Genomic DNA, 16,921 nt, shown 5'->3' with positions numbered 1-16,921 from the left:
GCTATTATTTTTGGGAAATAGAGATGAGTGGTTGCAGAAGCCAAGCCATTGCTGTTGTGCTGTTGTGACTTGTTTTCTATGCACTTATGAAACTTCAAAGTGCCCTAATAGAAATTTCTGTGACACTTGGAGAAAACAATTTGGCACCTCCAAGTGACAGAGCGGTCCTCTTCCTCTCCGCCAGTACTCCTTTGCTTCTCCTGAACTAGAGTACAACCTGATTTTCATGCAACAAATAAGACAAGCACGAAACAAGCAACGAAGTTTGGGACTATCAAAATGATAAATTGGAGTCTAATGTTATATATTAAACTAAAGTGTATAACTTCAGCACTAACTGCCAATACACACATTTGTTTCAGAAAATAGAAGCAAAAAGATTTAAAATGTCAACATCTATCACTGTTATCACCTCAAATTCCATTAAGAGTAACAACTATTTTCCGAGCAGTTGGATAGTCTCGGTGCTCACACAGCCATATGCCCTGTAACCGAGAAGAGAAATAAAAGTCGTTAAGAAGAACCCTCTTCCTCAAGAGATCGGACAGTCAGTTGCAGATTAAATAAGAAGTCATCAGATGAACCCTCTTCTTAAAGAGATCATACAGACAGTTGCAGATACAATCACACATATTCTTGGGGGCAAGAGCCAACAGTTATGCAACTATAGTACATAAGCAATTTAAACTCTAGTTATATTATTAGTCTGCTGAATTATATAACTAACATAGACACATCTTAAAAGATTTGTGTCGTCACCATTTAGCAGGGCTACTAGGACTTGGGCCTCTTTCTTGGGCGAGACACCAAGTACATGTATCTTTACCGATTAACCAAATTCTAAACACTGGAGTAGATCCTAAAGGGGATAACCATAAGATTTTTTACTATTTTAATAGAATATAAAACATATATTAATTCATGATGTCATTACTCTTGACACTTAAAATTTGTATCATATACCCTCTTACCATTTGACCACTGTCAAATTCGTAACATAAACATACTAATATCAGAAAGTTAGGCGAAAGACCAATTTTATCGTTGCGTGCACTAATTTGTCTATTTTTTCTGCAGTATTTAAGTTGAAATGAGAAAAACAAAAGGTAAAAAAGGAAAACCAAAATACCCTCCCTATATCATTCTTCTTCTCCTCTTCTATCCAAAAGTCTCACCACCATTTACAAAACAACTTCTGCAGCAAAAACCCCTCTGGCTAATACTGGAATCAGAAAAGGGAAAATGAGTTAACATTCAACTTAAAACCAGTCCACCGCACAAAGGAAATCCTCACCCTAGTGACATAGGACAACCTTCAACAATTTATGTAACAAGCTGTGTTATTTACCCCAATTTAGACCTTAATTAATGAAAATTAATGATGACATGGCATTATAATTTAACAGGGAAATTAATCACAATGGTATAAGAGAGCTTATAAGTCTTTACATACATACAATAACAAAAAAAACTTTTAGAGGTATACTACAGCAAAAAAAGGGAAGCAAAAAGGCAGCTAGTGAAGCCAAGTCAAAAGTTAATGAAAATCTGCACCACCAACTTGACACAAAAGATGAGAAAGAGAGATATAAGTTAGCTAAAGTAAGAGGAAAAAAGCAAGGAATTTCATCCCGTAAAATGCATAACAGAAGAAAATCAAAAGCCATTAGTAAATGGGTGATCGTGGAGAGATGGGAGGAGTGTTTCTCAAAATTATTCAAAGAAAGTGGAGAAACAAGTGACTCCCAAGAAGATAGAAATTACATGTTCCATGGATGCATTTGTCCAAATGTGCATGTGCATGCACATAAAAACATTTATTCTCATTTCCTTTGAGAACTCCTAGTTCCAAATAAGAGTAAATGAAATATTATTTTAACAGATTTTACTGTCATGAACCCAACTCAGTGTGGAACAAGATGTTATCTTCCTAAATTGCCATGCAAGCACCGTGAATAAACTTGCTTCTTCTGGTAGTCTAATACTTTTCCAAGGAAGAATAGTAAATTGACAGAAGTGTCATGAAACATACAAGGAACGTAGTTGATATGATTCCTCTAAACCTTCATTACAACAGGACATGTGAAAGACTTGACATATAACACCAAAGCAGATTATTATGTTACAGCTTAAATGATCCAAAACAGATTGTTATGTTAAAGCTTAAATGATGTTTATCTTCCCAATAGAGTCCTCCTTTCAAATTAGCAAAGAACAATTATTGGAAAGTGCATGCATGATTGTGCACGGTGTCCTTTTCACCTCCTCTCATCCCTATTCAAATTAACATGGATACTAATACATGTCATCCAAGATAATTAATAAAAAACAAATACAGATTTTTCAGTGATGAAAACCATATTCAGGAAGCTTATAACTTATATCATTAGAAAATTCAAGTATCTTTGTTTTATCTAAATTTCATTTTCACCCACCTGCCAAGTTCCCATGTTAAGTTCTCCATTCGTAATTGGAATCCTGCAAAAATTAGAAGAGAAACAGATTTCAATTTTGGTTGTGAAACTTCAATATAAAGATAGTCAAAATAAAACAGATGAATATCCATACGTCAGTGCACAGCCAAACATGGATGATTTGATGTGTGCTGGCATGTCATCTGGACCTGCAAAAATAAATAAATAAAAGTAAAACATGATTCGACATCCATGCTCAGACCGCATCCGTAACAACAAAAGCAAGCAGGGAGTTTCATGTCAAATCAGCCATGAAATGAATAATCTTTAATCCTGTTAAGTTAAACATACTTCTTTTATATGGATTCTATTGAATTCCAACTGTATATGATCCAATTTAATTTGTAATCTCAATACAACAAGCCACCATATGCAAACCAAAGCCACTAGCATACACAACTATCCTACATAATCAATCATCAAGTATTCAACTAGGCATTGACCTTATTCTATGACATTTATTTACTTCTTCTATGTTGGTGGCTAAGAAGCATGGACCCTTCTAGGATGTGGCTGTATTGCAACAGACACAACACTTATAAATGCATGTCCAATCTTTTTTTAAATTTTTCTTAATATGAAATGTAGCTGTCAGTACCACAGCTGACAATACGGGGTACTGTTTTGGGTATCTTGCCATAATAAATTAATAATATGTTATGAAAAATATATAAAATTATAATAAATTTTATATGACATAAGGTAGATAAAACTATCACTATTGTCAATAATTTATCAGAAACAAATAATTTAAAGTATCAATATAGCAATGGATTCAAATTAATACACAGATTACACAGAAAGTTAAATAATACAGTTGATGATATAACATATATGAATGTAAAATAAAAAAAAAAATTGAATAACAACACACAGGAGAAGGAAAATTTAATCCCTATCTTCAACATCTAAATACAAGGTAACAACAATTATGTTTTTTCTTCATTTTTTCATAGACGTTTTTTTTTACCACAAAACTACAAAGTGTAAATGCCAAATTAGTACTTGGTAAATACATAAAATTATAATATACAATGTTATAATTATAACATAATAATATACTTTAGAATTACAATATATTGATACCTGGTCATTCTGGCCAGTATTTTACTAAAAATAGGACATGTGATTTAATGTACTGGATTGGCTCCAATACCTGCTGGTAGCATGTATAACCATGTTAGAAATACTCTATCAATACCATGAGAAGAGAAGATGAACTGGTATAGAAAATGGAAGAGAAAGCAGATACAATATTGATCATAAGTAGAAAAGAGAAGTGTAACATCCCACGTCGAGCGATAGAAAGGATCGGAATAATTTACCCTGATGGGTCTACGTGAATTTTCCAGAGGTCACCCATCATTAAGCTTCTCCAGCTTAAGCACGCTTAACACATGAGTTCTTTGTCTACATTCAGTCCAAAAGATATCCAGCTAGTGTTGTTTTCTTCCTTACTTATCCTCGATATATACTACCCTTCTCTGGGTTCTTGGGATATTACATTCTCCCCCCCCCCCTAGCACGTGACATTCTCGTCATGCAACCTTACAACTAATCCCAAATCTTCTCCCCTTTGGAGGCTGTCATCCTACAAGCCTGCCAGGAGTCGCTCCTTGTTCAAGCCCTCAAGCCCCGGCGCCACTCCTCGCCCTCTCCAAGAGTCGGCTCTGATACCACCTGTAACATCCCGCATCGAGCGATAGGAATGACCGGAACAACTTACCCTAATAGGCCTACACGAACTTCCCAGGGGTCACTCATCCTTAAACTTCCCCAGTTCAAGCACTTTTAACTCAAGAGTTCTTTGCCTACATTCAGTCCAAAAGGTATCCAACTGGTGTTGTTTTCTTCCTTACTTATCCTCGATATATACTGCCCTTCTCTGATCTCTTGGGGTATTACATTCTCCCCCCTTTGAGCACATGACGTCCTCATCATGCAATTTTACAACTGGTCCCAGCCCTCCCCTGTCCAGTACCCCTAGTCTTGGGCTAGTACACGGTCCAATACCCCCAGCCTTGGGCTAGTACACGATCCCAACACACGGCTTGGGTTGCTCTAAAACCACCTCAGGGTTGATCCTTACATAAAATCGGAACCCCCTCAAGGTTCCGTCGACTTCCCGGAAGTCCCCTACGACAATTTGATTTTTCAACCTAAATCATAGCTGTATTTTAGTTGTACCGAAAATCATTTCTGATTTAATTTTTTTCGATGCCATAAATCATGCCTCAAAATGTTCGTTAATACCATATCATTTTCCTTAGACATTTCGACTCCAGGGCATTCCCTGCAATCGATTCGGTCATTTATAACGGTAAGAAATTACCCTATAACCTCAATTTATTTGTAAATTTCATTTTTGCCCTAAATAATTTACTCTTTAGTGCTTTAGAAATTCTCGAGTATTCTCTCTTTACAAACTCTCTGCTCTTCCAACTCTCTGCCATGGTTCCTTCTCCTTCACTTCCATTTTGCTTCCTCTTTTTATAGCCAATGCACCAACTCAAATTACCTTGGCCACCACGCTTTCTCTGCAATCTCTCATCCCAATGCCCTCAAATGGTGCAAAGTTTGTCCCTCAATTGCTGCAAATTTGCCCCCATCATGCGTGCATATCTATCACCCACTATCTTCCATTCCTTACCATCATGCGTGCATATATATACATTTATATATATTACACTAATATAATTATGGAAAAATACACATTTAATCCTCATATTTCATCCTTATATCATTTGGTAACTTCTCTAATTGCAAATACACCCTCTATCATTCAAATTAATTTGCATTGTGATACTGAAAATGCAAAATTAATAACTCAAGGCTTACTCGATAAGGACGATTTTGCCCTAGTGTCTTCACCGGGCTATTGATTCATCTCGAAACCACTTCAAGGTTGATTTTTACATAAGACCGAAGCCCCCTCAAGATTCCGTTGATTTTTCGAAAATCGCTTACGATCATTCAATTTTTCAGGCTGCATCACAGCTGTACCGAAAACTATCCATGACTTTGCAAATAATTAATTTATGGGTTTTAAGGTGATTTATTGAGTTATGTGTGATTTTGAGAAAATTAATGGAAAACAATAAAACATTGACAAGCGCATTGAGACGAGATTTATGGCGCTAAAAGAAATTAAAATGAGGATAGTTTTCGGTACAGCTGTGATGCAGCCTGAAAAATCGAATGATCGTAAGCGACTTTTAGAAAGTTAACGGAACCCTAAGGGGGCTCCAGTCTCATGTAAAGATCAACCTTGAAGTGGTTTCGGGATGAATCAATAGTCCGGTGAGGACATTGGGGAAAAATCGTCCTTGTCGAGTAAGCCTTGAGTAATTAATTTTGCATATTTAGTATCGCAATGCAAATTAATTTGACTAATAGAGGGTGTATTTGCAATTAGAGAAGTTACCAAATGATATAAGGATGAAATATGGGGATTAAATGTGTATTTTTCCATAATTATATTAGTGTAATATATATAAATATATATACATGCACACATGATGGCAAGGAATGGAAGACAGTGGGTGATAGATATGCACGCGTGATAGGGGCAAATTTGCAGCAATTGAGGGACAAACTTTGCACCATTTGAGGGCATTGGGATGAGAGATTGCAGAGAGAGCGTGGTGGCCAAGGCAATTTGAGTCGGTGCATTAACTATAAAAAGAGGAAGCAAAATGGACGTGAAGGAGAAGGAACCGTGGCAAAGAGTTGGAAGGGCAGAGAGTTTGAAAAGAGAGAATACCCGAGAATTTTTAAAGCACTCAAGAGTAAATTATTTTAGGGTAAAAATGGAATTTACAGATAAATATATAGCTATGATTTAGGTTGAAAAACCGAATTGTCGTAGGGGACTTTTGGGAAGTCAACGAAACCCTAAAGGAGTTTCGGTTTTATGTAAGGATCAACCCGGTGGTATCAAAGCAACCCAGGCCGTGTGTTAGGACCGTGTACTAGCCAAAGATTGGGGGTATTAGACCAGGGACCGTGTACTAGCCCAAGGCTGAGGGTATTGAACCAGGGACATTGGACTGGGGGGAGTTGAGACCAGTTGTAAGGTCGCATGATGAGGACGTCATGTGCTCAAGGGGGGGGAGGGAATGTAATACCCCAAGAGATCAGAGAATGGATATTGAGGATAAATAATGAAGGAAACAATACTAGCTGGATACCTTTTGGGTTGAATGTAGACAAATAACTCCTGGGTTAAGTGTGCTTGAGTTGGGAAAGCTTAAGGATGAGTGACCCCTGAAAAGTTCGCATAGACCCATCAAGGTAAGTTGTTCCGGTCCTTCCTATCACTCGATGCGGGATATTACAAGAAGAATCTTGAAGTGAGAAAAAAAAAAGGGACAAGAAGAGAAAGAACAAAGACATATGAGAGATATCAAGATCTTTATTTTCATCCAAAAATTGACCCCAATTGCACCTTATTCTGATTGTGAAATAGTGGGGGGGGGGTTTATTCATACCATAGCAAGTTTTAGAATTGAAACCAATTAGAATTCTTATTTTCCTATGACATTTTGTAACACCACAATTCCTCACCCAAAAGAGCTAGCTAAAGGTGACTTGTGGGCTAATGGAATCAAATCACATACCCAAGACCTTCCCAGTGAGTCCCAATGTGGGATTGGGTAGTAACAAACACTAAGACCACCCCCCCCCCCCCCCCCAACAACCAAAAAAAAAGGGCCCATATCAATCAATCTAACCCAATTGTAAGTTTTAGAACAATTTCTTGGCTCGCATCCCACGTGGTAGTGGTCTTGGGTTAGCTTTGATACCAATTGTAACACCATGAGTCCTCACACCAAAAGTATTAGCTCAAGGTGATTTTATGGCTCATGGGACCAAGTAAAATATACCCAAAAGACCTCCCCAGTGGACACTAATGAGAGATTGGGTTGTGACAGCAAAACAAACTGAACTGAAAAACTTTGTCTGTTCAACCCTAGATCATACTTTACAAAAATGTCAAAGCAGTTCACCAACGGGACAGGAATTGCAAGTTTTGGCTTCACCAAGAACTGGCTGGTTCTTCAGCCATGCAAAGTTTAGGAATAAAAAGCAGAAGAAGGAAGTAGACATATTCTGCAACTAATAGTTATTGACTTTGGCATAAGAACACCTCATTTAGAAAAGCTTTTGTATTCTGACAAAATTGGAAAGAAAACTGATTTAAGGAATATATGCAGTTAGAAGATTTAGCATTACAAGATAGTGAAGCCTCATAGTAAATGGTAAAGAAAACTTGATTTGAAGTTAAGCAATTTAGAGGTCAATTCGAAGTTTAATATGTAATGAAAGAGCTATGTTCTCTCAGTTTTTCTTTTCAAGATAATTCTTTGAGAGCAATATCCATCTCTATTAATTATCCATGTCCCCCATGTGCAACCAATGATGTGTGTTTAACCACATTGTGTGGGGATGCCTTAGGCCTGGATATTGGGTTGGGTCATAGAATCAACATGACAACCCTACCAACAAGCTAATTTGGAAAATTGGGACCCAAAACTTACCCGAGAACATATCAGAATCAAATGATGTCTGGTCCTGGTTCAGTTCTTGCGTGATCCAGGCCTCTTGTGGCCACACGCATAGTGAATATGATGGCAGAACACAAAAAAGAATTGCATAAATCAAGGGGCTGTTGTGTTGTGGAAAACAGCTTCAGTTTTCCAGAAAATTACTCCACATACAATGGATAAACAGAAAATCAAATACAAAAAAAATTCTTAACAGAAAATGGAGATTTGGAAAACGTGGATCTCTAAAATTGAACTGATCTGAACTTGGAAAGCTCCTAAGACAAGTTTTCCAAATTTTCTTTATTAATTTTGAGTTTTGGAAAACACAGTTTCCACAAAAATTTTCCCAAGCCACCTCCATCTCCTTCTTTAACACAAGTTACAATTACAAAAAGTGAAACCTCTCTACTTCTCTATTTTTTGAACATATATTCAAATTTTATAAATATGAAATTAGTTTTCTACACTTCTAACATTTGAATGCATTTTCCAGATTTTCTATAGAAAATGAAAACTAGAGGTTTTATAGAAAATTAGGGATAGAAAACTGAAAAACACTTTCTACAACTAAACAACCCCCCAAGCTTTCTTCAAACTTGATTTGCAAAAGAAGTATGCATTAAGTCTTATTTTTATTCTACATGTTGTCACGTCCCAAGGGTCTCTTTTGTAATTTTTTAAAATTCTTGCAAGTAGCCATGTAACTAACTGATCTGTTGTGGGGGGTTAGGACCGTCATACCTCACGTGTAAGCTATAACCGCCTAGGCATGGCCTATAAAAGGCTTATATGCATGAGGATGGGGATTCATTCATGATAATAACATTGAATTCTTTCCCTCGCATTTCTTTCTCTTAATTCTCCCTCCAAATTCTATCTCTCTTTCCCTCCCTTTTCCCTTTCTCTCTTATCTCTTAAAGATCGAAAATTCAAGTCTCAATCCAGAGACTTGACAATTAATATCAGAGCCGGTTGTCCTAGTCTGTGATTTCGGATCAATGGCCGATCATCGGAGACGACTTGGACGACGGAATTTGGAATGGCTGAGGGAACAAGAACGAAGCAACTGGAGAATAGGATGGAAGCGATGGAGTTTGGTCTGACACAAACGCAAGAAGCAGTGACTCAGAGCCGAGAGGAGGTTCAATCCATTAGAGAAGAATTGCGGGAGGACATGGCGGCTTCTAGAGAAGGTATGATGAGAGAATTGGCCCGACAAAGGGAGTCAATGGAGCAGCGGATTAGTAGTGTGATCAACATGCTATCCGCGCTTCCTCAATTCAGGCTACCGCCTGAATTTCCTCCCCGATCAACACCGGAGACTGGAACTTCGGGGTAAGGAATACTTCCTAGGCCTCCAGGAGTGAGAGAGGCTGATAATGTACACACTGAGGAGAGAGGCTGATAATGTACACACCGGAGACTGGAACTTCGGGGTAAGGAATACTTCCTAGGCCTCCAGGAGCGAGAGAGGCTGATAAGGTAAGGGAGATCTTAATTCCCCTAGAATTAATCATGGGCCCGTACCGAGGCTGGAGATACCTCTGTTTGAAGGATCTAAACTAAGATAGTGGATCCGGAGGTGTGAGAGATATTTCCAATTTTACAATATCCCTAAGAATCAAGGGATCACATTAGCTTCGGCTTAACTTAACGACGTAGCCGATGGTTGATACCAAGGTGGGTCAAGATCTAGAGGTATGGGGGTGAGATGGATAGACTTTGCAGAAGAGATGCGTGTGAGGTTTGGGAGAGAGAAATATGGCTAATGTAATCAATGAATTTAATAAGTTGAAACTGGAGGGAACCGTGACTGAGTACCAAAAGAAGTTTGAGGAATTGGGATCACTCGTGGAGTTCTCAGCCCACCTTAACCGACCAATACTTCGTGTCCAGCTTTATCAGTGGCCTTAAAGACGAATTAAAATCAATGGTGAAGAGGATGATGCCAGCCACGGTGAGGGAGGCAGTAAAGAAGGCAAGGCTTCAAGAGCTGACGCTTGATGCCATTTTTAAAAAGAACAAGTCCTTGGCTAAGTCGTCTACTATGGGAGGGCCCTTCAATGGGGATAATTCGAAGGCTATGGTGCCAGTAGTCACCACAGGGGATTAAAATGGGGGATTCCACGCAGGGGCAAACAAAAGCACCACTCTAGACCAGAGGAGGATGCTGGGATTATGTTTCAGGTGCAAGGAGAAATATAGCCCAGGGCATGAAGGGAATGAAGAAGAAGAGTCGGATAAGGAGGAAGAAAAAGACGAGAAGAAAGAGAAGCATCCATCAAAGACATTGGAGGAAGAACAAGGACCAGAAGGTGGGGAGATCTCCTTCCACGCCCTAAAAGGGGGACCAATGGGAAAGCTCATTAAAGTTAAGGGCTAGCTGCGGAAAAAGAAACTCATGGTACTAGTGGTAGTACCCATAGTTTCCTCAACAAAGGTACAACCAAGGAACTGGGATGTAAGTTGACCCACACTAACCCCTTGACAGTAATTGTAGCCAACGGACATAAGATGTATAGTCACTGCAAATGTGCAAGGTTCACTTGGATGATGCAAGGCAACTTGTTTAAAGCTGATCTGAGGATCTTAGAGCTAGGCGGTTGTGATATTGTGCTAGGGGTGGATTGGATGAGGACGATTAGCCCCCTAACCTTCGATTTCAACAAGCTGGAAGTCACATTAGAAATGGGCGGCAAACGGTTAACCTTGGTGGGAAGTCTGGAACAAGGGGAGCGCAAAATGATCAAGGGAGACAAGCCACAGAAGCTGCTGATAAAGAAAATGGGACAAATATCTCAATTATACTCGATACATGCCATCGAAGGAGAAGAAGCAGGTCAAACAGAAGAGTACCTACCAGAAAAGAAGGAAGCGGCCCATGCCACCCATCAAGAGGTAACTACTTTAGATAGCTTGCATGTACTAACGAAAAACTTTTAAGGACCTCTTCCAAGAACCTAACTCCCTACCACCCAAAGGCCTTTGGATCATGTTATACCCTTAAACCTCATACCACCCCAGTTAATATTAGAGCCTATCGATACTCTCCTACACAAAAGGCAGAGATTGAAAAACAGATCTTTAGCATGCTAGCCACTTCGTTTATACAACCTAGCCAAAGTTCCTTCGCATCCCCTGTTTTATTGGTTAAAAAGAAGGATGGGACTTGGAGATTTTGTGTGGATTACCACCAACTCAACTCACACACCATCAAAAATAAATTTCCCATTCCCCTCATTGATGATCTACTAGACGAATTGGCTAAGGCCAAGGTTTTTTCTAAGTTGGACCTGAGATCCAGATACCATCAGATCCGGATGAAACCAGCAGACATCCTAAAAACTCCATTTCGCACTCACCAGGGCCTCTATGAATTTATTGTTATGCCCTTTGGGCTTACCAATGCCCCAGCCACATTCCAAGCCCTTATGAACCAGATATTTGCTCCCTATCTTCGAAAATTTATTCTAGTCTTCTTTGATGATATCCTCATATATAGCCCAAACCTAGACCAACACCTAAACCACCTTAAAACCGCATTTGAGGTCCTTAGAGCTAACCATTTGTATGTCAAGCTATCCAAATGTATTTTTGCCAAAGATGAGGTAAGCTACTTGGGGCACATCATTTCAGGAGGAGTCGTCAAAACCGATCCCAGCAAGGTCACAACAATGGTGGAGTGGCCTAGACCCCGAACAGTGAGGGAATTAAGGGGATTCTTGGAATTAGCAGGTTACTATCGCAAGTTCATCAAGCACTAGGGACTGATCAGCAGACCCCTAACGGACTTGCTCAAGAAGGAAGGATTTTGCTGGAACCCCCAAGCAGAAGCAGCATTCTTAAATCTAAAGAATGTTATGACACAAGCCCCTATATTAGCCTGCCAGACTTCAGCAAACAATTTTTGGTGGAGACCGATGCCTGTGAAAAAGGGGTTGGGGCAAGCTTAACACAAGAAGGGAGACCTATCACGTACATAAGACAAGCTTTGGGGCTTAAGCACCAAGGATGGAGTGTATATGATAAAGAGTTGCTAGCATTGTTAAAGTCGATGAATAAATGGAGACACTATCTAGAGAGCAATCCATTTATAATCAAGACAGACCATGAGAGCCTAAGATTTTTCTCCTAACAGAGGCTGCAATCTCAATTACAAAGAAAAGAGGTGTCTAAACTAATGGGGTTGGATTACACTATCCTCTATTGGAAGGGTAAAGAAAATGTAGTAGTTGACGCACTGTCCAAGAAAGAAGTCAAAGAAAATGAGGGCCATTGTTATCGAATCACTGCAATAGTACCAGAGTGGGTAAAGGAGGTGGAGCAGAGTTATGAAAACACAGGGTGGGTGCAGTCCCTCTTAACCAAATTGGCGGTGCAAACAGGGGAAGAAAATGGGTACTCCCTATCAAATGGCTTCCTCAGAATCCAAAGACGCCTAGTGATAAGGGATGACAGGGAGTTGAAGACGAAGATTTTGAAATCCCCACACTACTCACCCCTAGGGAGTCACTCAGGTATCCGGGCTACCAATCACAAAATAAGACAATTGTTCTTTTGGCCGAGGCAAAAGAAGGATGTAGTAGATTTTGTACTAGCATGCGAAACATGTCAGCGGTGCAAACATGAGCAAGTACCTTACCCGGGCCTGCTGCGACCTTTGGAAGTACCGGAGCAAGCATGGGAAGATATCTCCATGGACTTTGCGGAGAGCCTACCCAAGTCCGAAGGTAAGGAAGTAATACTAGTGATCGTTGACAGATTGACAAAATTTGGGCACTTCCTCAATCTAACGCACCCATTTTCGGCACAAGAAATGGCCCGAGTGTTCCTAGATTCAGTGGTCAAACTGCATGAAATTCCAAAGACCATTGTGTCCGACAGGGATAGGATCTTTACCAGCCATTTCTAACATGAACTCTTCAAGAAGCTAGGAGTAGGATTGCACTAGTCAACTGCCTACCACCCTCAATCCGATGATCAAACGGAGAGGGCGAATCAGTGCCTAGAAATCTATTTGAGGTGAATGTGCTTCACCAAACCAAAGAGCTGGAACAGATGGTCACCACTGGGCCAATGGTGGTATAACTCCTGTTTCCACAGCGCAATCAAGAGAAGCCCTTTTGAAGCAATGTTTGGATACAAACCACCCCTCCTACCGGCTATAGCAAGCGGGTCATCTAATCTGGCGAAGGTGGAGTACTACTTACAGCAGAGACATGAAATGCTATCGACCCTAAAAAGGGAGCTAACTAATGCCCAAAACTGAATGAGGCAGGTTGCACATAGAAAGAGGAGTGATAGAGAATTTGAGGTGGGGGACAACGTGTTTTTGAAAGTAAAAAGGTTCCTACAACGGCCCTTTCAAGACCACACCAATATCCAAGCTCAATCCCAAATATTTCGGGCCCTATGTCATAGAAGCTAAAGTAGGGAAGGTAGCTTACAAATTGAAACTACCAGAAGGGATACAGGTGCATCCCGTGTTCCATGTGTCTCTACTAAAGAGGTCCATTGAACCAGAAGCGCCTACAAGTCAGCAGCTACCAGAGGTCGAAGATGAATTGGAGGAGCAGAGAGAGCCCCGAGCTATACTAGACTGAAGGGTGGTTTACCAAGGCACAGCTCCTCTCATCCAAGTTTTGGTCTAGTGGTCACACCTTCAGCCAGACCATACCACCTGGGAATACCTACCTGAATTACTAAAAAAGTTCCCCAAAACGGCAAGCCTACTTTGAAGACTTCTTGAAGACAAGAATGCTGTTGAAGGGCAGGGGAGTGTCACGACCCAAGGGTCTCTTTTGTAATTTTTTTAAATTCTTGCAAGTAGCCGTGTAACTAACTGATCTGTTGTGGGGGTGAGGACTATCATACCTCATGTGTAAGCTATAACCGCCTAGGCATGGCCTATAAAAGGCTTATATGCATGAGGATGGGGATTCATTCATGATAATAACATTAAATTCTTTCCCTCTCATTTCTTTCTCTTAATTCTCCCTCCAAATTCTATCTCTCTTTCCCTCCCTTTTCCCTTTCTCTTTATCTCTTAAACATCGGAAATTCAAGTCTCGATCCAGAGACTTGACACATGTTAACAAGGATAACCTAGTTTGTGGTAACCTAAATGAGTTTGTGGTAAGCCTTGCTGATAGTATTGTGACTTGCAACATGATCGACAAAAAATGACTGAGGTCAAAGATATACACCATATATACAGCACATTAATTGCACTGTTAAGGAGAAAAGAGGAGCATCCCGCATAACAGCAATGCAAATCCCCTCAATTCAAAGATATACATTCCTTACTAACCTTCCAATGTATGTTTCCAAGGTGCAGACATCCCCTGAAAAAAATGCATTAAGAAATGAAATTTAGGGCTACATATATATGCCGCCAGATGGAATACAAAAATATAATAAACTAACCTCTGGAACAATCCTGTTAAGGAATGTCTCCGTATCTTCTCGGACATCAGAGTCATAATTTTCATTTATAGTCAGAGAAGCACTTGTATGTTGCACTGTTAGACATGGAGAAAATGGAACTTTGGGATAAATAGAATCCAAAAGAAATTTTAAGTGAATGAATAATAATGCAGGCAACTTACAGAAGAGATGTGCAAGGCCACATTTGAATCCTGACAAATCTTCACCAATTTCCCTCACAATCTATGGAAGAACTAATGGTTATTTAAAAGTAAAACCAATATAAAACAACATTATGCTGGATAAAGTTAGCACAGCAATGGGAAGGACAGCGTTGGTAGATGGTGATAACACCAACCCTTAATCCCACTAACTGGTTACATGGACTCAAGTTTAATTTATAAGGCCACGGGTATATTTATTTTTTTGTATCTATTTATGTCACATCAACATTTTGTATTTATTTATTTATTTTTATTGTCTTGTAGGCAGGGGGCGGTGCAAGCGGAAATGTGGATAGATAGACCGTAAGAGCAAGAACAACCAAAAAACCATAAACAAAAAATTGCAATTTGCGAAGAAAAATTTTGGGTGGTTGAAGCAGCTGATGGATGTGAGTGACAATTTGAACTGATAATCGGGTCCCATTCCCATACAGCTTGTAGTAATTCGTAAAGAAACCCTAAAGTACTGATTGAGATTCCTCAAGGAAGCACAATTTACGAAGAGAGGGAGACAAAATCAGAAGCTGATGAAACCGAGAAAACGACGAACAAAAAGAAAGAAACTACAAAAACATAGTAAAATTCAGGAGAAGGGGGAGTATTTACCTTGGGGGTGATGAGATGACAACCGCGCCCCAGCAGCGGGAGAGTAATAGTCTTCTGAGCCCATTTGGGGGAAGCCATTCGGCCGGCGGATTTGGAAGAGGAATCGTCGAAGGTATTCGGCGGCCGAGTGTAGAGGGATTTGACCCTACTACTGATGGGATTCAGAGGAGACCACTGTGCGTGTGGCTTTGCGCCGGATGAAATTATCGGCGAGGATTGCATTCGACTTGAGTTGGCGTGCACGGATTCTTCTACTTTGGAGCCGAGCCGATATGCGCGCAAATAACAATAAATAATAAATCTCTAATTGACGAGAAAATAAAAGCGAAGCGTGAACCGAATGAAAGCATTGCGGTGAGGCGTGAGCGGCCCTTTATTTTATTAATTAATAATTCGCGCCACAGAATTAGCGGGCTTTTCTCCAACGCACACTGATCCACTGGTCCATGCGTGCTTTGGGATGATTAGTGGAATGACACGACACCTATGAGAGCCAACGAGTTTGGCCCGATGCGGGTTAATTGAGAGGGGGAGAGCCCCTCGCACCCGATTGCGATTTTGTTCACGCCTTGGGTAACTTTATTCCTCACGAGTGTCTTTTTAATGGAGTAACTTTATTTCTCATTAGTGTGGGAGATAAAAACATTATTTTGAGATTCTCTATCTATTTTGTTTCTCTTTTTCTTCTTTCTCGTAATTTCTTTACTCCCATTGCCTTTTTCTCACCATCGACCCTCTCATCGCCACATTCTCTCTCTCCATTGCTGCCTTACCTCGCCACTATATTGTCGCCTCATCATGTAACAAAGGTCGGTAAACGAGATGTGGCAAAAGACAAAGCAGCAAAGCAAATAGGGTTGCTAGAAAAGAAGAGTGAAGAGGAGAAATGAGAGAAGATGGATGTAACGGTGGTCAAATACGCAAAAGGCGGAGCTTAAGACTTGCTGGAAAAGATGAGAGAAAGGAGGAGAGAGAATAAATGAGAAAGGCTTAATACATAATTTAGTCCCTGAACTAATAAAAAAAATGACTTTAAGGATATCAACTAAATTGTGCTCACTGTTCATCCCTGGACAAAATAATTTATACACTTTTAGTCCCTGACTTAACCGAGGTTAACTGAGACGTTAACTTTGCCACGTCACCTACACGTCACTTTTCAGCACTGTCACGTCACCACGGCTTAATGCATTTTTCAGTTCCTAGACTAATAAAAAAAATGACTTTAAGGATATCAACTAAATTGTGCTCACTATTCATCCTTGAATAACAAATTTTTATATACTTTTAGTCCTTAACTTAACCGACGTTAACTGAGATGTTAATTTTGGCTCGTCACGCTGCCATGTCACTCATAATATCCACATCTATTGTCCATATTTTTATAAGAAAAAAAAAAAAAAACAACAACAACGTCTCCACAGTTGGGCTCCCCGACCACGGCCATGGGGAGGTTGGGTTCCTCGACCCAACTGTGGCTAGGACCGGGAACCTAATGGTTGGGTGACTAGCCGCCATGGCTGTTAGCTGTTAGGGGTCGGGGAACCCCAGAACCTTGGTCCTCGACCCATAGCCGTTCCCTAATTGTTGGGTTTAGGGTCCCTGACCCCCAGTCGTTCTGAGGCAACTGGTAATGGCTGAA

The 16,921-nt window shown here is 40.1% G+C and overlaps 1 protein-coding gene across 4 annotated transcripts; it reads right to left on the bottom strand.

Annotated features, from left to right (window-relative positions):
• Positions 1–68: 68 nt before the first annotated feature.
• LOC127807452 (uncharacterized) lies at positions 69–15,630 on the bottom strand. Of its 4 annotated transcripts, none has more exons than XM_052345306.1 (8): positions 15,280–15,629; positions 14,632–14,692; positions 14,450–14,544; positions 14,334–14,367; positions 2,569–2,623; positions 2,436–2,478; positions 413–485; positions 69–217 (listed from the first exon to the last, which is right to left on the bottom strand). In XM_052345306.1, the coding sequence occupies exons 1-7, from the start codon at positions 15,499–15,501 to the stop codon at positions 414–416; spliced, it is 582 nt and encodes a 193-aa protein (XP_052201266.1). In that variant the 5' UTR covers positions 15,502–15,629; the 3' UTR covers positions 69–217; position 413. The 4 variants fall into 4 exon arrangements, 2 of the variants coding, with proteins under 2 accessions (XP_052201266.1, XP_052201265.1); XR_008024686.1 differs by lacking the exon at positions 69–217 and adding an exon at positions 1,130–1,222 and having other exon boundaries at positions 281–485; positions 15,280–15,630; XR_008024687.1 differs by lacking the exon at positions 69–217 and adding an exon at positions 1,135–1,222 and having other exon boundaries at positions 433–486; positions 15,280–15,630.
• Positions 15,631–16,921: the final 1,291 nt, after the last annotated feature.

This window comes from Diospyros lotus, chromosome 8 (assembly GCF_014633365.1).
Source record: "Diospyros lotus cultivar Yz01 chromosome 8, ASM1463336v1, whole genome shotgun sequence".
Taxonomy (NCBI): Eukaryota; Viridiplantae; Streptophyta; class Magnoliopsida; order Ericales; family Ebenaceae; genus Diospyros; species Diospyros lotus.
This window is presented reverse-complemented; position numbering and strand designations above follow the sequence as displayed.

Bases quoted from the DNA above. Each gene is read 5' to 3' on its own strand.
- LOC127807452 (XM_052345306.1), bottom strand. From the start codon at position 15,501: ATGCAATCCTCGCCGATAATTTCATCCGGCGCAAAGCCACACGCACAG. The intron at 2,624-14,333 runs GTTAGTAAGGAA...TTATTTTTGCAG, and splicing joins TTGGAAACATACATTGGAAG to GTCCAGATGACATGCCAGCA. The intron at 2,479-2,568 runs GTATGGATATTC...TAATTTTTGCAG, and splicing joins ATGTTTGGCTGTGCACTGAC to GATTCCAATTACGAATGGAG.